This window comes from Thermobia domestica, chromosome 5 (assembly GCF_964235325.1).
Source record: "Thermobia domestica chromosome 5, izTheDome1.hap1.1, whole genome shotgun sequence".
Lineage (NCBI taxonomy): Eukaryota > Metazoa > Arthropoda > Insecta > Zygentoma > Lepismatidae > Thermobia > Thermobia domestica.
The window spans coordinates 14,018,100-14,038,953 of NC_137458.1; the positions used below are offsets into that span (position 1 = coordinate 14,018,100).

The 20,854-nt window shown below is 36.3% G+C and overlaps 1 protein-coding gene across 4 annotated transcripts in view; it reads left to right on the forward strand.

The window, feature by feature from the left end:
• The window catches only part of LOC145685725 (uncharacterized), a 305,763-nt gene that overhangs the window by 100,795 nt on the left and 184,114 nt on the right, over nt 1–20,854 (forward strand). For all 4 annotated transcript variants that reach the window (XM_081758218.1, XM_081758220.1, XM_081758221.1 and 1 more), the window contains exon 3: nt 15,713–15,898. In XM_081758218.1, coding sequence (XP_081614344.1) covers nt 15,713–15,898 — 186 coding nt within the window. The remainder of the gene's footprint in view (nt 1–15,712; nt 15,899–20,854) is intronic.

Here is a 20,854-nt window from a genome sequence, read left to right on the forward strand (position 1 = left end):
CAGCGGTCAATTCGCGGCACACCGGTTGGGAAACGCTGCCCTAGAGAGTGTTAAGGATAAAGGAACTCTTAAAGACATGGCGTCCTAAACAGTGTTAAGGATAAAGGAGCTCTCAGAGACCAGGTGCCCTAGAGAGTGGTAAGGATAAAGGAACTCTTAAAGACATAGTGTCCTAAACAGTGTTGAGGATAAAGGAATTCTCAGAGACATAGCGTCCTAAAGAGTGGTAAGGATAAAGGAGTCCTTGAGACCAGGCGTTTTAGAGTGGTGGTGGTGATGATTAATAGGTGGAGATTGATACCTTTTGTGGGGTTTTGGCTCCTTTTATTTAGAAATGTTATTAACTGCATTAGTCTTTGTCACTTGTCGTTCGTGGATTGACGATGATTGACGAAGTCTACTTTTTAATTTTTGTAGTTGTTGTCTGAAATTTGTTTGCAACCAGCACGTGGTAGACCTTGCTCCCTCGTGGCAAAAATAGAAACTAGTTGAGAATGCTTCAAGAGCATTGCCAGAACGAACTTAACAATAAGTAATTTTTCTTATTAACTTCTACAGGCTTTATACCAATTGTTCTATGTCCTTTATTATTATACTCATTAAACAATTCTTGTAATACATCTGTCCCTTTATAATTCCCTTGAGTACTAAATTTTTTCCACATGTTTTATTTAAAAGTTCTGTTAAAAGCTTCTACGATATGTTGTTTTAGGAAGACACATGCTCAAAATGGAGGGCTCAAAATTGAAAAAATCATAAAATCATCTCTCTATGACTTAACGGTTCCTGAGATATGGCTCCTTAAATCTTCCGAAATTCGAAGTTTTTTTGGCCAATATCTGGAGAACGGACGAGTTAGTATTTGGTACTAAAATGTTCACCATCCTCGTAGGTATTGATCAACAGCAGTATCATCTCTCTATAACTTACGGTTTCCAAGATACAGCTCCTTAATTACATCTCCCAAAATCGGAACTTTTTTGGCCAATATCTCGGGAACGGTAGGAATGACGTGAAAAAAATTCATTAACTTTCTCAGATAGTTTTTGATGTTCTATCGAATGGAAGCCTCAAAATTGAAAAAAAAAAAAAAAAATCGCAAATAACAGATACACACACACACACAGACACACAAAAACATAGAGAATTCAGTATTTGAAGTTCGTTGATAACAAGCCACAGGATATATATATTTTGTTGGAATTTGCACATTGGTTGCGGTACATATTCGAAAGAAACACTAGAACACTGAGCACTTAATGAGAGTATTCAATGAGAAATTAATTGGATGATTATATTATTTTCACCAAAAAGTAAATAAATGTGAATGCTGTGTACAAAGTTAGTTGAATAATTTCTACAATATGACTAGCGTTAACGAAAAATAAAAGTCCAAGGACCAGACAATTGATAGATCTAGGGTTACCATATGATAGACTTTAAAGAAGGACATTTTTTAGATTTCACAAAAATATTTGTTAATCGACGAATTTTACTACTGGCGTAGCAGGAAAATATATTTTATACAAAACTACAAAATTTTTACAATACCAATTACGGAAGTTTCTTTTTCTTTCTTTTTTTAAATATTACGCCCCTGCCATGTAGCCTAAAGGAAGTAGATGACATAAAACAGTTTTTGGAATGAAAATATGGGAAGAAGCGGGAGGAGAATACTGAAAAAACCCATGGAGACGATGTTGTTTATCATCAGATCATATTGTCTCCAGAAAATGAGGAAGTCATATCAAGGAACCAATCAGATGCATCCTTTCCTTTTTCTTGTTACCACTTTTAATTGATTACATATTTGCAACTTTTAATGATACAACTTTCATTTGAAAGCTTAAAAGTTAATTGGCATACCTTTTACTTTATATAAGAAATTCCAAAGCTAGAATAAGTGGTGTTCAGACTAAGTTTTGTATTCCTAGCATATGTCTAATTTTCGGATTTCAAGATGTGGCAATCTTATTATAACAATTATATACCCCATCCTTTTCTCTTCCATGTTTTCTTTTCCTCGCAGAAAAAAAAAAGTTATCAGGAAACGCTGAAAAACATCTTTAATTATTTTCAATGAAAAGTCTAAATACCGAATTTTAAGTTTCTAACTTCAAAGGATTTCGGAATATGGCTTCTTTATTATGGTAGTTGCAAATCCCACTTTTATTTCTTCTTCCTGCCCTTTTTTCTTTCCTTCTAATGAGAACATCAACGCTAAAACATGTCTTTAATTGTTTAAAATTAAAACTCTAAATGCAAATTTTCATGTTTCTAACCTTAAGGGATTTCGAGGTATAATCATCTTGATACAACAATTGTAACCCCACTTTTCTTTCTTCCCTAAGCAAAGATAGGAATGGCAAAAGAAGCCTTTAGGAGGAAGAAGGTATTATTTTGTGGGACCTTGAATAAAGAGTTGAGAAAAAGACTCATAAAATGACTCGTGTGGAGTATTGTACCGTATGGTTCAGAAACATGGACATTATGCGAAAATGATGAAAAACGACAGGAAGCTTTTGAAATGTAGGTGTGGAGAAAAATGGAAAGAGCTGATTCGAGCGGAAAACGAATGAGAGGGTGTTAGAAATGGTGGAGGAGAAAAGAACAATGTTAGATGATATCAAGAAGAGGAAGAGAAACTGGTTAGGGGTTTGATAAGAAGTGACTGTATCATGAGGGACGTGCTAGAGGGTATAGCGTCAGGAAAGAGAGGAAGGGGGCGAAGAAGACTACAGTTAATGACAATATCAAAAAAGAGAAATCATACCTGAAGACGAAGAGGTTAGCGGAAGACCGTGGAGCATGGAAGCTTCTCAGTTGTAGCAAGTGACCTGCCAATAGTGGCAGAATACCTATGATGAGTATAGAGGAAATTAAAAAAAAAAAAAAAAACCTAAAACAAGTGTCTAATTAGTTTAAATGAGAAGTCCATATACCAAATTTCATGTCTGTATCATTCAGAGATTCTGGATGGACATTTTACTGTAAGAATTGCCATTCCCATTTACCTCTTACCCGTTGAATTTCCAAAAATCCTTTCTGAGTGCTACCCTATGTTACAAATCCTATGCGCTGTCAAACTTTCAAGTTTCTAGATCAGCGGTTCTCAACCTTCGTTCGACTGACGACATCTTTCTGAATGTCCAAGACATCACGATACATTGTTTGATATTTTTATCATGAATAAATAATAATAATAATAATAATATCTATTAAAATAGTGAAAGCAATTAGTTTTTACAATGACTGTATAGTACTGACAGTGAGTATTATTGCTGCGGCTGGAGGTGTTGACTGGTATAGTCTGTCTCGATTTTAACTAATTATTATTAAATTCTACACGATTTTAAATTCTAAGACTTTGCGACGCACCTTAAGGCACTGCGTGATACACCAGTGTGTTGCCACACATCGGTTGAGAACCACTATTTTGGATTAAGCATTTTGGCCTGAGCTTTGGTTAGTCAGTGAGTTACTCACTCACTCAGGTGTTCTATATATAGATATGAAGAACTGAAAGATGTGTCTGCAGTAAAATGCCACTAAGCCACAGTATTACACCAGTATTACCTGCCACATCTCTCCAAACTTGATTCTATTCTTAATTTCTTTATCGCTATAGCCCGTTTCCGTGTTCCAGCACTTCGAATATTATCTAAGAAGGAACTCTTGCGACATCTGAATATCCAGACTCCGGAAGTACGTAAAATTATCTCTGACCTGAAATATCTTCATAAAATAGTGAATGGAGACTTAAGATCGGAAATAGTACTTCAGGAGCAATCCTTAAGTGCCCCTTCCCGCATCACCCGAAATACCCACCTATTCCATCTTGCCCGTCCTAGATTGGCAATTATACAGAGGTCTTTTTTTTTTTTATACAGAATACCAAACTGTTATAATCAAGTAACAACTAATGTGGACATTTTTTTTTTCGAGCTACCCGGTGTTTGATAGAGCAATTAAACGAGTTTTGACAGAATAATATTACTTTTACAGTCTTTTTTTTCTTTTTGATACTGTTCTATGTTGTTATTGTTGTCTTGTTTTCTTTTTTCTTTCTTTTATTAACATTTCCCTGTGTAAAATGGCAAAGTTATGCTATATCTGGGAATTTGTTCAATAAATAAATAAATAAACTTTGGTGCTACTTCCTGATTCATGATAGTATATGATAGGAATGTGACGAAGGCAAGGTTTTTGAATTTCTATAGCAAGTACAACACTTCTTTTCAAAAGCATATCCTTTAACTACACTAGTTTTAGCTTGAAGCTCTTGTTTTGTTGAAAGGTCCCACATACGGAGCTGTAGCTAAAGAATAAAACAAGTATTGCGTCAGTGAAAGGAAATGGCATGCAGGATGCAGTTCTTTGGGAGAGATGAGGCCAGTGACCAGCGTATATGCTCCATCATGGTCTTTTATCAGCTTCCAATATACCTGATCTCTCTCTCTCTCTCTCTCTTCCTTTCTTTCGTTCTTTATACCTGCAGGGAACAAAACTTGCCTCACCAGTTGTGCGCAACAGGTGCTCATTGTTTGGCAGCCTTTGCAAAGGGAATTATGATTGAATATACTTTTTTTTTCTTGCTGTGTTCTATTTATTCAGGTTGTATACTATTGACCTTGTGTCACCACATGTTCCTTAGGTGATGCCTTCCTTGTCTACATAATTTGCATAGAATTCTCCATAATGACTTAGTAGTCCATCAGCTTTCAAGATGACATTATATAAAATATATGGACCGGTAAAATAAGGATGAGTGAGTCAGCAGTCCATGGCCTGCTGCTGATGATCGTGATGTACATCTTGAACTCTGTTAGATATTACTTAACTCAACAACATGAGTGAATAGTTATAGTTCATAGCAGTGTTCGAAGTGGAAAAAAGCAGAGGTGGTATGTTTTATTACGACTTTGACTCGACATACCGGCTATCTAAATGTTAAAATACAGAGAGGGTATGTTGACTAAAATCACTGAAAATCATTGGAGAGCTTCTTTGTAGTTATGAGGAGGGGAGGAAGACATGGAGAGACTTTGATCCCCAGCCAACAAGTTTCTGAAAAAAAAAAATCCCCTTATGTTGTATTAGAGAACATTATGCACGGAAATGCTCAAAAACCGAGTTTTTATCTTAACAATTCCTGCGGAAAAACTCCCGAACCCTCCACTCAACTGAGGAATATTCCAAACTCCCGGAAGATCCGCCTCCCACAGCAGACAATCCCTAAATCCGCTCATGTTCAAAACAGATATTTATATGCATTAAGACAAGAACACACACACACATACATAAGAAACAATTCAGTATGGGACATCAGAATATAAACTAGATGAACTTCTTTGAAAATATATAGAAAAAAGATAATAAAAAATGCCAGTGTTGTCAACTTAGAAATTATTTCTACGTAAGTAATAAAATCTTACGTGCAAAACAATTCGTCAATTACTGTGTATAAAATGGATTTATTAAAGATATTTAGCATTTACACTCCAGTGACGGTATGTTTTGATCACTGAAAAATCAGAGGCGGTATGCTTTCATCACTGAAAAACCAAAGGCGGTATTGCATACCACCGCATACCGTCTCACTTCGACCACTGGTTCATAGCATTCGCCACTGTAATATTTCAACGATATATTGAATATTTCATTCACAATAGGCTAATAATAAACGCTGAATCGTAAGATTATTGCAAATGCTTATTATCAATCATTAGTTCTATCTTCTTGTCGACATTCTTATTACGAAGTGTCGTACAAAAGTAAAATGAAACATATTTTCGCCAGTTATACTATACAGCACAATGTACGGTACTTACTACTCATCACGTACTGGGATGTGGGAGTGTTTGGTCCCTGAAGCTTGGAACCTTCTGCAGTTCGCGAGATTTAACTCATCCCACTTTTCCAATCTGAGGTCCGCAAGCCATTCTGAGAAAGGCACACACAGTGGTGAGAAATACACCACTGTAAGTTAAACGAACGAATTAAATTGCGTGAGAAGTTATATTCGACCTACAAGAAGTTGCGTACACTCCAACGGCTTTTTTTCTCTGACAGCCAAAAAGCGTGTCGAGACTGATATACGTGTTTTTGAAATATATTCAAACGAAAATCTTTCACACAATAGGTGACTCGAAAAGGAAAAAGGGAATGAGAAATTCTTGCTCGGCATTATCATGAAATGAAATGAAATCTTTAAGTTTTACGTCCCACAGTTATGCCGACTAGGCTAAAGGAGACTGTGATGATGAGAAATGAATGAAACGGTGGAATGAAGAAAGTGGGAGGAAAGGAAGAACCCCGAGGAAATCCACGCACATGGTGTTTGTCCACCATAAAGTTCACTTGCTGCGAGCTGGGATCGAACCAAGAATTCCATGCACCAAATGTGAACGCTTTACCACTGAGCCACGCGCCCCCCTTGGCATTATCATGTTAACTTGTTGAAATTTATACATTTTATTTTTCTAAAAAAAAAAAAAAAAATCAATGCCTGATGCGTAGGCTATTGTGTTTTAGTTTTGTTTACGTACTGGATTTATTTATATATTTGCAACATCTTAGTTGTGTCCGGCCTCAGGTTTGAAACCCAGGACGTATATACAATAAAATATGGAAGAAATATAAATACTAACCGTTTATATATTGCAAGGGGTTCTTCACATGTAGAATCTAAACGGGACCTCAGTGTGGAAAAGGTTGGGAAAGGCTGTTTGAAAGCATTTGCTTGATATACTATCTGCTAACTGTAGAAGTGTATACGTGCTAATCCAATATACCCTACTTCTGATTTGTTGTACTGTATAAATTACGTCAATTCATTTCCAGCGGATCAAATTAGGCCGTTGTTATTTGATGGAAAGTTTGTGTTTGTCATGTTTGCATAGGTGATTTAATGTAATCACGAAATGAGTTGTTGGTTGGACATTGTTAAGAGTGCAGCTTCTCTTAGCAGCAGGACATTCAGCTTCACTGCAACATTCAGCTTCACTTCAACAAAAATAAATTTCTACATGCATCTTGTTTAATTTATGCTGGAAGTTGCAATATAGAGCTAAAATCTTGGTTTACCCTGTTGTCTTTGTTATTTTGATAGCTGTATGAACGAAAAAAGCAATTTCGCGGCCTCTCTTCACTACAGTGACTGAAAACTTTTTTTTGTTCACTCCACCTGCTTTTTATCGTGAGAGACCACAATTGGAAATTGAGGCCTGACGGTATGTGACGCCATTGTACGTGAGTGGTCGCGTAATTTTAATGTTCATCAGTGCAGCAATCTTTTGAGCATGTCCGATGCTCAGAGGAATAATGGGAGAGAAGAACTTCTGATTGTAACATATACACACAAATCATCATCATCATCATCATAAGTATTCTGGGAAGTCACTTGCTGCAACTGAGAAGCTTCCATCCTCCACGGTCTTCCGCTAACCTCTTCGTCTTCACGTACGGTGTTTGTTTAGATATCGTTCATTAATTGTATGTAGTCTCCTTCACTTGTCTGTCTCTTTCCTGCCACAATACCCTCTAGCACGCCCCTCGTGATAAAGTTCTTTCTTAACCAGTGTCCCAACCAATTTCTCTTACTCTTCTGAATAATATTTAAAATTGTTCCTTTTTAAATTACTATATCTAACACATTCGTTTTCCGCTCAACCAAATATACCAAGGATGTTATAAAATAGAGGATCTGCCCATACGTATCTTTATCATATGAACTCAGTGAAGCCAGAAAACAACCGAGCATCGTCTGAGCCGGCAAGTCTGATTGGCTATTCTCGTTTCCGCCATGATTGTTGGCACGAAACATTGCAATCTTACGAGGAAACGGCTTTAAGTGTAAACAACCGATTTGGCTGAGGTCCGGATGTGTGTTACGGGAGACCAAAGTAGGAGACACGTATTTTGGCGTTTGGGCCCATACGCAGAAATTTCCGAAATACGGGGCCCTGCCCTACACGCTATAACTAGGAAGCGAATGGCGTTACTGGTGCAGAATGTTGGCATGGGTTGGAATATGTTATAATATATCCAAAGGTATGAGACTTGTGTTTGTTGTTAGGTCCCACAAAAAGGAATGTCGAATGTACAGGGTCCGATATTGGTAGATTTTCAATAAGGCCATGAAGTTGGCGTATGTGGTACCCATGCAATTCTGAACAGATGTTCAGCTCGAACGAGCCGTCGAGGGGGATCTGCTGACCACGAGAGTGTCAACGGAGCGAAAAAATGTTTGCGTTTTTCGCTTGTATTTCTATGGCTAGGATTTGTGGAAACCGGGCGGTACACTTTTGTGCAAGAGAGTGAACATTAATATGTAATCGATACGGCGTGTGCTGTCAGGAAACCGGACACAGTAGCGGAAGTAAAGTTTGCCGCCCTGTCAGGTTTTGTCGGAAGATAAACTACATGTCTTCGACTTGGGCTTATAATAGGCACATCCGGATCCCAGCCAAACCGGTTGTGTACAAGTAACGTCATTCGCTTCCTAGTCATAGCATGTAGGGCCACTTTGGGGCCCCGTATTTCGGAAATTTCCGCGTATGGGCCCAAACGCCAAAATACGTGTCTCCTACTTTGGTCTCCCGCAACACATATCCGGACCCCAGCCAAATCGGTTGTTTACACTTAAGACCGTTTCCACGTCAGTAGTGCGGAGTGGGCAGAGTAGGTGTGGCGAAGGTGTGACGTATGGCTTCACAATTTTGTTGTGTGGGCAGATCCTCCCTTGATATATATATATATATATATATATATATATATATATATATATATATATATATATATATATATATATATATATACGGAACAGTAGAAATATCACAGAGTGAATTTCTTCTAATTTCACTCCCTTCGTAATAGTTCTACCACATCTGGTTTTTGTAAAGAGATTAGAGATCTTGGGCCACTTAATCTATTGTAGAAAACCATTTCTCACTGTCTATTACCGTTTTTACTCTATAGATATAAAAATTGAAACCGGAAGAGGTTGATTCTTTCACATCGAGTTTGAATAGAGGGTTAAGACAAAAGATGGTGCCTATTCGTGGAACGCTAAATCAATTTTAAGAAATGCTTCTTGCTATCCCTTATCATTTCTGCTTTACGTAGATCAATATTGAAACCGGAAATTGTAGTTAATTTCTAGCACTTCCTGTTTTAGTACAGTAAAGGATGAAGAAAAATGTATTCTTGGGACGCCAAGCTGATTGCAGGGAAGCGCTTCTCGCTATCTATTACCTTTTTTGCTCTATAGTGATCAAATTTAAAACCGGAAATAGTTTTCTACCACTTCCGGAATATCACCTCGATCAACTACCCTGAAATTCAGCTTAAATGTAGAAGAGACTATGTGGATTCTAAATTCCAAAAGCAGATTGTTCTAAAATACCACCTAAAGCTAAAGTATAGTTAAAATATAAGGGTCTATCTGGTTGCAATGATGTGAACAGACTTTGAAGGAGATGGCTGAAATTCAGTTCAACTATAGAATATGCTATGGCATATAGAATCTACAAACATTTTTTTTTCTAAAATGAATGTAACATAGTCAAAGAAATTACAAAACATGACCATTAAAGTTAATGGAAAATCGCGCGCGCTCGCGCGCGCACACACAGAGAAAAAGTCTTCCACATAACTGAAAAACTTTAGTAAGGAGATGGTTAATTGAAAGCTTATTGCAAAGACATAATGAAGAGCTTAAAAACTATGTATAACATGTAAGGTAAATATGGATAGAACATTGTCAAAAGTCAAGTTGTGTAAGTAAAATAAACAATAATGATAAAATATATGCATCTTCTTCGAATTAACCAGGGCGCCCCACGCGGAGGTTACGTACTTGGAATATTTTATATCTGGATTTCTAATCTCCAGACTCGATTTAGCACGCAGCATTACTTTTGACCTGACCACGTGACACAGTCTCGTCCTTATGGCAAACTGGGTAGGCCCTTTATATGACCATTAAAAATCATATTTTTCTGTTCACAAGAACCAGAAATGTGCTTATATTTAACTGCAGTACATATCAAAAATAATGCCAGGATAAAAGTATGTGATAGAAATTTGAGCCTTAATCAGGATCGTAATACTATTTACATTTTTACAACAAACAGTTTCCGATAAAGGACGCTTGCTTTCATCGGTAAAACTAATTGAACGTATACAAGGGCGCCCATCAGGGAAGGCAAGGTGGGGCGCTCGCCCCCCCCCCTGGAGGAAATTGTATTCCGGAATATCTAAAACCCTATAGAATTTTTAGAATAGTTACAGCAAAATTTGAAACTATATTTGAAATGTCGCTTTTTCTTGCCAGCCCCCCCCCCCCCTTGGAAACTACAACATGGGCTCTCTTGAACGTATAGAAAAGAGTTTTGTTTTCAAAACCTGTGTTTCTTCACACCGATGTAAATGGCAACGAACGCAACAACATAAATCAGATGAAAGAGCGTCGTCTTTTACCCATGACCTAACAACACAAGAGAGCTGATTTCACGGTGTGTGACCTCCTCTGGGAAAAAAGGAAACTTCAGATTGAATTGTGTTGCATTCGTTCAGAACATTTTCAGTGCCCTGCGTGGTGCTTTTCAATTTCACTTTCAAAGTGCAGCGTGTAGCGCTTGTTGCATTGTGTAGTATCTGGTTTAACCACTCAGTACCGTGATTATTTATTCACAAAATATTTATTTTACGTTGTATACAACTGCAGACTAACAACGTATAGTAACAGTTCATTAGTACATGCAAACTGCAAATTAGTCAAAATCATGATTTATTACCCATTTTTTTTTTCTTAGAAGAGAAATGAAATCTTTGAATTTTACGTCCCATGGTTAATGCCGGCTAGGCTAAAGGAGACGGTGATGATGAGAAATGAATGCAATGGTGGAATAAATAAAGTGGGAGGAAACGAGAGAACTCCGAGAAAATCCACGCACAGTGTCTGTCCACCACAAAATTCACTTGGCGGGAACTTGGATCGAACTAAGGACCACATGTAGCACAGGTGAACATTACACCATTGAGCAAACTGTTTTCACAGTTGTGAAGTAGGCCTATTCCTTGTCTGTAGTGAAAGACTGGTGTTCTTGGCGGCCACTAGAGGCTTTAAGGAGAGAGGATTGGACCTACTAGTCTTAAAAAAAAAAAAGTGTACACTTCTATGAGGATGACAGTTATAACATCTTATACAAAGAACTAACGCTCATACCACTGATAAAAAGTGCTCATACTTGGGTACATTTCTAATTAGGCTTTTAATACTAACTTGAGGGCGGTGAAGCCAATGCAACTTTGTAAACATACGAGTACCTGTGCATGGAATCATGAGAAAATGATCTCAAATTTGTGATATAAATAAATGCAAATACTGTACTGTAATCCAATTCTGACTAGATTCTTCTCGTGACCCCGTACCAGTAAACAGGTATGTTTAGTGATAGTTTCAAATTTCTATAAAAGGCACAATTAAATATTTGTGCAAGCGTTATTCACACTTTTTTAACAGTGGCATGAGCTTAATACTTTATTAATGCTTCATGACGAACATAGCGTTAATGTGCAAGAGACAACATTACAAAATGAGCAACACGCGAGAAAATTACTTGTACGAATATGGACAGTGTGTTCGAGGTCTGCACGGGCCGGAATTTCGAGCCCGGGTCCGGCCCGACCCGTGAATTTACAATGCGAAGGCCGACCCGAGTCTGAAATATGTTTTAGCATTTAGGCCCGAGCCCGGCCTGAGCTCGTGTAATAATCAAATAAGCCCGAATTACAGAAACTTAATTAACGCAAAATTGTATTTTTATTTGTAGCAATTAGAGATTTATTTTGCAGATGTGCTTTAAAAGTTCTCCAGAAAGAACGGTGCAATGTATAACGTTGTATAGTATATTTACAAAATTAAGCCCGAAAAGGCCCGAGAAATATGGTTGTATATTTAAAAATTTACGGCCCGAGCCCTTGCAGACCTCTACAATGTGTATAATATATATAATATCATTTTATTGTATTCGGGTGGGCTTAGAATACATAGGATACTCATGAATGAATGTTTTAAAAATAAGTAGATAATAGTGCTCAGAAATTATTATAAACATCTTGTCTTCCTGTGGCTCTTTGTACGTGTATAGTTAATGTCCTTCTCCAATAATGAAATTGCATCGGAAGTATAGGAAGATTCAAGGTACACATGCTCTAATCGGTGATGCAAACAAATGTTTCTGAAACCTTTCGCTACTTAATTCAATTTAGTCAAGAGAAAGTTTTATTTTTGCTTGAGTGGTTTGTTACATATTTTTCGCATAATAACAACAATAAGAAAAAAAAAGAAAAAGTCATTCGTCTCTGACATGCTCATTATCGGGATATTGCACTCTTGCTATCATATGAGGAATTAGTAATATGTAAAATATGGCTTGAATTCACCCATTTCGACACAGTAAAGGGCTTCATATATATAGAGCGCCTATTACTATATCGTACGTAATAAATGCACAATATTTTCACTATGTTATGTGTTATTTACATCCATAATATATATTTCAATCCTACAAATAATTCTATATTTCAATCTTACAAATAATATAAATATTGAAAAAAAAAAAACGAAAATAATAATCCTATTTTCAACATTTGATCCTTCAGCATCAATCACAAATATATCTCTTAACTGATCAACAACATTAATTGGATAATTATTCCAATCCCCTTCAGATTTCTTTGTGAATGACCTAATATTTTATGAAATATAACTACTCTTACGCTTAAAATATATAAAACGATAATATGCCTGTTCTGTATAGTTGCGAAACATGGTCGCTTATTCTGAGGTAAGAACATAGACTGAAAGTATTTGAGAACAAGATCTTGAGACGAATATTCGGACCCAGGAGGAACGGGAATGGGAAATGGCGGAAACTTCATGACGAGGAACTACATAATTTATACCGTTTACCAAACATTCTTAGGGTCATTAAGTCTAGGAGGCTTAGGTGAGCAGGTCATGTAGCCAGGATGGAACAAAGTAGGAACGCTTTCAAAGTCTTGACTGGAAGACCAATCGGAAAACGACCATTAGGAAGACGTAGGCGCAGATGGGAGGACAATATTAAGATGGATCTCGCAGAAATAGGAATCCAAAGTAGAAACTGAATCCAGTTGGCTAAGGATAGAAGTTAGTGGAGAGCTTTCTGGTATAGCCACTCAGTACCGTGATTATTTATGCGCAAAATATTTATTTTACGTTGTATGCAACTGCAGACTAACAGCGTATAGTAACAGTTCATTAGTACATGCAAACTGCAAATTAGTCAAAATCATGATTTATTACCCCAGCTGACGATGGATTTCAATCGGTGCTATGCCCTGTGCATTCAAAAACTTTATCACTGCTCACACTTGACACGCGGCGGGAGCTGGAATAGGAACGCCAATCTTCAATCACTGCCACGACACTACTAAGAGAATTAGGGAAATTCTGCTGGCGTATGCGCCATGTTAGGACTTTACTGTCTAACGTACACGCAGTCTCTTCCCGCAACATACGGTTTCCTAGCTATGGGACGCGTGGGAAACTTACTTTCTGGATGCGCCTCGTATGTTTCATTAGTCATTAATTTTTTACCATTACTGAAGCGCTCTCAAGTATCGATAGAAACAAAGATAATATCAGAAAATAATAAGTAATCTATATAAATAAAACTTAAATATTACTATTGTGAGCTGAATTTGGATTTAAACAGCTTGGAAGTGTCACTAATCATCTCAGCAACCCCGAAAACAATGGATTCGACTCTGATATTGGTCACTTTTGATCATTTTTAATATATACCCCTCCCCTAAATTGCACCGTTAAAGTGAAATGATAAAAAAAAAAAAAAAAAAAAAAACTTCCCAGACCCGAACCTTATCTATGTTGAAAATTTGATCGAGATCGTTCGGGTGGTTCAAGAGTTATTTAGTCACAAACATAATCACTCTTATTTTTAATTATTTGTATAGATTTTATTTTATGTATTGAATAATTAACTCGTTTAAGAAAAGAAGCGGGGAGGGGGGAAATGACGAGAAAATCGTTGACCATTTTATGGTTATTACTAAAATAATAAATTAGTAGCGATCATTCAGACATTTTTTTAAATCAAAATTTAGGTAACGATTATTCGATTCACAAAGTTGATTAATGTATGACAATTTTTTAGTTCAATTTCAGTATACGTTCACAATCTCTAATGCTCATTCACTTCTTCGCAGGAAATGTGTTAAAATCACAGTTTAAAAATGAAATTACTATGTATTGAAGTTTAGCTAGTTGCCTTTACTTTCTATAACATATTACACATTTTTTCTTAAATTTAATCGTGTGTTAAATACGGGTTTCAAATTCTTGACATTTTTTTTTTGAAAATTAGAATAAAAACTTTTATCTTAAGCAAAGATTTTTATTGATAAAATTATTATTATTATTATTATTATTATTATTATTATTATTATTATTATTATTATTATTACTTTTTATTGGAACGAGCGGTCGGTATTAAATATAGTAGTAGAAGAGGAGAAAATAGAACAGATGACTGACTAGTTTTCGATACCTGGGTAGTATTATTAGTGATGATATGAAGTGTGAACGTGAAATAAAATTAAGGATAGGAATGGCCAAAGAAAGCTTTAAGAAGAAGAAAATATTTTGTGGGGCCTTGAATTAAAAAAAGTCGTGAAAAAAATTCATAAAATGCTTCGTGTGGAGCATTGTACTGTATGGGTTAGAAACTTGGACATGGACGTGCTAGAGCGTATGGTGGCGTAATGTGAGTGTGGAGCAGAATGGAGAGAATAGCTTGAATCACAGGGTGTTAGAAATGGTGGGAGTGAAAAGAACAATTTCAGATATTATTAAGAAGAGGAAGAGAAACTGGTTGGGACATTGGCTAAGAAGGGACTGTATCACGGGGAACGTGCTAGAGGGTATGGTGGAAGGAAAGAAAGGGAGAAGGCGAAGGAGACTACAATTAATGGACGCTATAAAAACAGAGAAATTGTACGTGAAGACGAAGAGGTTACCTAAAAACATTGGAGCTTCTCAGCTGCGGCAAGTGATCTACCAATACTGGCAGAATACCTGGGGGCGCGGTGGCTCAGTGGTAGAGCGTTACCTCCGGTGCTTGGGATCCCTGGTTCGATCCCAGCTCGCGCCGTGTGGACTTTGTGGTGGACAAACACCGTGCTCGTGGGTTTTCTCTGGGTTCTCCCACTTTCTTCATTCCACCATTTCATTCATTTCTCATCATCACCGTCTCCTTTAGCCTAACCGACATAATCGTGGAACGTAAAACTAAGGATTTCATTTTTCACCGGCAGAATACCCATGATTATGATTACTATTTAAAAAAAAATAGAAGAGAAAAAAAACTTCCTCATTTTTGCAAAAATCCAAATGGAAATTGTAGCAAAATTTGACTTATTCATTTTTCGAATAAAATGTAGCGGGTTTTAAACTTAACTATAACCAAAGTCTGTTTGGTATTGCAATAACCAAATATTTTACCTTGGGTCATTGCGCGACGTGAGATTGAAAAAAAGATAATGGACCAAGCTTGTTCAACTATTGGTTAAATCAGCCTTTGTTGCATGTGTTCATTAAGTTTTTGTTATATTTCTGACTAATTCTTAATTTTCCTATTAATAGGTCAGGAAGACGACGATGCTTACCTTCGGCGCCATTCGTCTGTGAGTGACGTTCCTCTCCCTGATAGTAATGTGCTTCGCAAAGTTGCAAGTCTAACGCTGGATAAGTCGACGCTTGAACAAAAGATTTCGAAACCTAAGTTCGTTCCAGAAAAGCTTGATTTCCAGATCTACGAAAAATTCGAAGGTAAGATAAGTGTTTTTTTCTTTTTAAACTTTGGATTTTTACAGGTATATGTTTTAATTTTTTTTTTTTTTTTTTATAAGACGTCTTGCTTGCGAATCTGAACTAAGAATATTTTCATGTAGCCTCGAACACCGTTGCCCATACATTTCATGAGCCTCCAGATAAATTTTCTGAGAGCTCCGCAGCTCCCACCCTGAATTGTCAACACAGTTGCCAACTTTTTATATGGAAGTAATCAAGCAACAATAGTGTTAGAGTTAAAATATATTTCTTCCGTGGGTTTATTTTGTATTATTTTAAATCTGAAAGTTTAAACAGTTTCCGTAGAAGAGTATCGGTGGCAGAGTTGTCTGCAAGGGTGCCGATTTTTTAAACTTTAGGAGGACCCATTCAGATGTGTGTTGAGTTGCAAACAAGAATCTAAGAAGGCATATAAGGTATATGAGGATTTTTAAGACAAATTCAGTTCAAATTATGCCAAATATTCTATATTGATAAAAAATACATGTAACGGTATACATATAATCATTGTGAAGGCAGACCCTACAATTACAGAATCAACTATGTTTGTATAACGTTAAAAGAAGTTCATTAAATAATATTATATTCTAGTCAGAATAAACTTTCTGCTGTAACTGAAGACTTTTGTGGCTCCTGATCTACAAGCTAATTATTGGCCAAGATCACAGTTTTTTATGCATTTTTTCTTTATCATTCCTAAAATTTTTGTTTAAGTCCGCCATATGATAATGCTATGTCCTTCTGAATATTTATTTATTAATAATTACACCCCGGATTTATATGCAAAATGAGTGTTTACATTAACATGCAGAAACATATGGACAGTACTTTTATCTTTCCGACGGACTTGTAAGAATTCGTTTGAGACGCATATGTTAGCGTATATAGGTGCATATTTTGAGTGAATTTCGATGTACACTATGTCCAAAATTATTGTTGCATGTCTATAGTAGGAATATAATTTGATAAGAATTCGACCGGTATTTCTTATAAGGTTAGTATAACTACAATCGGCAGAGACAACTATGTGGAAAACTTCATATCAAAAGACCAGTAAATAAGAATAATAAAACGAAAATAAAAGTTTATTGTCCATTTAGCAATATTTTGTTTTGCTCATTCTAATTTTCGCATTTATAATTCTTTTGCTATGAAATTTACCACAAATATACATTTCCCGATTATACACATAGTATCAGTATTAATAGTACCCTGCAAAATCATTATTATATTATATTCTTACAAGAAGACAGTTACAGATATGCGACAATCATTTTGGACATGAGTGTACATGCATATTTCAAAAACTTTGCAGGATACTACATATTTCCGAATTTTATTGCTGCATACTAGCATATTTCAGTGCATATTACAAAAAAGTAGGTTATATTTAAAGTGAACTGAATTACTCTGTGAACATTACTCTGTGAGCACTGAATTACTTTAAAAAACAACGTTGAGTTTGCTGCTCACAATCCTAGGTAAATTCACTTTCGATTGCTTTCGGATCATATTTTTCCTTTCTACGTCAGCAGAAGTCAATTCCAGTGACCTGCTAACGTAGAAAGGAACTTTTTGATCTACAGAACGTTTCTCACTGATAAACGCAGAGGATTTACAGAAGAAAACCTAAGGAAGACATTTATAGTTCATTACAACAGAGGTCATTAGGGTATTTAAAGAAATTGAAATTTTATTTTCTTAATATGTATTTCAGTGGGTATGTTAAAATTTTAATGCATATTTTTGATATTTTTTCGTGTATATTTGCAAACTTACCTTTTTTTTTTTTTTTTTTTGGTGCATGAACATCCGGGCTCTATTAATAATACATTGGTTACAAGTACTGAGAAACTCTGATTTCATTAACAGGTATTCACTTGCTGTTTTAATTAGTGATCTTCAGACTTAAGGAACTAATACTTAAAATATTAATAAACCAGATCTTTGGCAGAACGCTATGTCTATTGATTGTAAATGATTTTATACGTTAATAAATTCAAACACACTCCGAGAAGATGGTACAATCCGCGGCAAAAAACCTGCAACATGAGGATGTAAGTTTATTGTGAAACTACGCCTAACAGCACAGGGAATGAACATAGCGTCTAAGTGGAACGAATCACGCCAGGATAAATTTCGGCCTCCTCCCGTGCACACTTATTTTGGAGCAAAAGACTTCGTCATTTCACAATAAACTTATATGCTCATGTTGCAGGTTTTTTGCCGCGGATTGTACGTACAGGGCTTCTATGAAAACTACAGTTACGTGAAAGTTCGATCAATAACAGTATCTTCGATGCATTTTGATGAGAATACTGATAAAAATATCATATAAGGAAAAAGTTATGTATTACCTTGTCAGTATGTGTTTCGTTTATATTTGTATAGAATGTTATGAATAATTGCCTGATAAAAACAGAACGTACGTAAGAAAGCTTTCTCCAACAAAGCTCATATTATTCTATCAAAATACGAATATAATCATAATGTGTCAGTGACTGGAGTTATCTACACCTGTACTTTCCAAAGAATGAACACGAACAATATGTGAAAATAATAAAATAAAGTTCAGTTCAAGGTTTCAAATTTAAAAACGTAACCACACGTGCGAAAAATACGAGGCGGTGCTGAAAAGTTTCTGGCTTTGTAGAGAAAGAGTAGAGTTGGGCCAGAAATGTCGGGAACGGGGGGGGGGGAGGATGAAACCATGTCTTCACAATATGTTGGACATTAGGAATGGTTTGATTTGTTGACACATTTTTGCGAACAAATTACATTAAGAGGGAGCTATATCAGGCGAATTGGGAGGATGGCGGCCCACTTGTAATCCCAATCAGTGCTTAAATATTCGAGCTACAACAATCTGTGTATATAGAAAATAGTTTATTTTTATTTTTTTTTTTTTTACGTATGACATTACATCTGGGGCCGCGGTGACTCAGTGGCAGAGCGTTGACCTCTGGCGCATGGGGTCTTGGTTCGATCCTAGCTCGCGCCAAGTAAACTTTGTGATGGACAAACAGCATGTGTGTGGATTTTCTTGGGATTCTCTCGTTTCCTCCTACTTTCTTCATTCCACCATTTCATTCATTTCTCATCATCACAGTCTCCTTTATCCTAGCCGGCATAACCATAGGACGTAAATCTTAGATTTAATTTCATTTTCGTATGACATTACTTCACTTTCAAATGTTTAGAAGATGCGAATGACTATCGCTAGGGTATATACGGGGAAGGCAGACAGGAAGAATTTTCTTTATTGAAATTAGATACGGTAGTTTTATGACATTTCTTGCGATTTGTGGTTTTGTCTACTCGTTCGAAACTGGAGAGAACGTTTAAACGATATGGGTGCTCAAGACATAATTACATTACTAATACAGGAGACATAATAGATAAGGTCCCTGATTGCTACACATTTCCAGGATTTTCCAGAACGACGAGGGTCAGAGGTATACCCACGTGGGGATCCATTAAGTCCGTACTCCCCTCCCCCCCTCAAAACGTCGTCACTCGACATTTTACACTTTCTAAATAAGACTGTACTTGTTTAGGAGAGAAATTATTGATGTAGCTTAAGGATTTGATCTAAAACTTCATCTGCATTCTTTCCTTTCTTATAAAAACAACATATTTCTATCATTGCATTTGAGAATATAAGTAGCAGTACTTAACAATTGCTCATAGACTTTCCGGGTCCAGAATAATTCCGATTCAATACTTCCTGGACGTATTGTCTTGTCGTATAGTATTGGATACCCCAAACTTTGGACTCCTCCCAACAAAAATTTCTGGGTACGTATCAGGGGAGGATATTGTTTCATACATCACACCACAAGACCTTTTAAGTGGAGGCGAGTTAAAAAAAAAGCCAAATACTTTATTATTTTTATGTAAAGAAAGAAAACCATAATGCAACTGACGTATTCCAGTAAAATGGATGAAGAATGTAGAAATGGAGTACCAGGGTCTTATAATTGGATTCTAAATATGGAGGAGGGGGAGAATTGTTTATGTGGGGAGGGAAAATGTCAGAAAAAAAAATAAAATACATCCTATGAATCATAACAAGATTATTATTATACTTTTAATGTATTCTCACCATTGAATAGTTCTAGCTAGGTCTATGATCTGTATATATCTATATATTTAAAATGCTAGTTTTATATGTTTGTGGTCGGAGAAAAGTTTATATGTTTGTGGGCAGTCCGTTTGACAGAGAGTTCTCAGGAAGCAAAGATCTAGAAAGATGCCGTTTTCACTGATCGATTGCAAATTTTGTGTAGATTGTTCAGTTCTAATTGAATATTTAAAAAAAATGGACGTTTTTTCTTTATCACATTTTTAAGGGTACACTGGAAGTGTTGAAATTTTTTTTTTAAAGTAAAGCTTCATGTCCTACGAGTTATACACTCCAAAAGCACAATTTGTATGTACGGGCTGTATATCTGTCAGGCGTTTGTTTCATGGCCAAATGATAATGAAAAACGGAGGAAAACAATTTCTCCAGTCTAAGATGAATCTTTATTGTTTGGGGTGTTTTTCCCAATGAACATCATATCTCTCTCACATTATAATTGTCTGTGTAGTGTATTTGCTTATTACATACTGCATGCAAGAATAAAGAAAACACTGATCATTTATGAACCGAGCGAAGTAGCTCAAGTGGTAGAGCGTTGGGAGGTCGCGGGTTCGATTCCCGCTGCCGACCATCCTGATTGGGGTCTTTCAGGGTTTTCCTCAGTCCTACCAGGCGAATGCCGGGATGGCACCTGTTAAACAGGCTCTGGCCGATATCTTCCCAAATCCTTTCCATTGTTATTATTATTGTTGTTGTTGTTAGATATCCAGTGTAAAATGGCCTCTGAGCTGTATCTGGTGATTGTTAAATAAATAAATAAATAAATTAGAAACTAACCGGAAGTAGGCTCA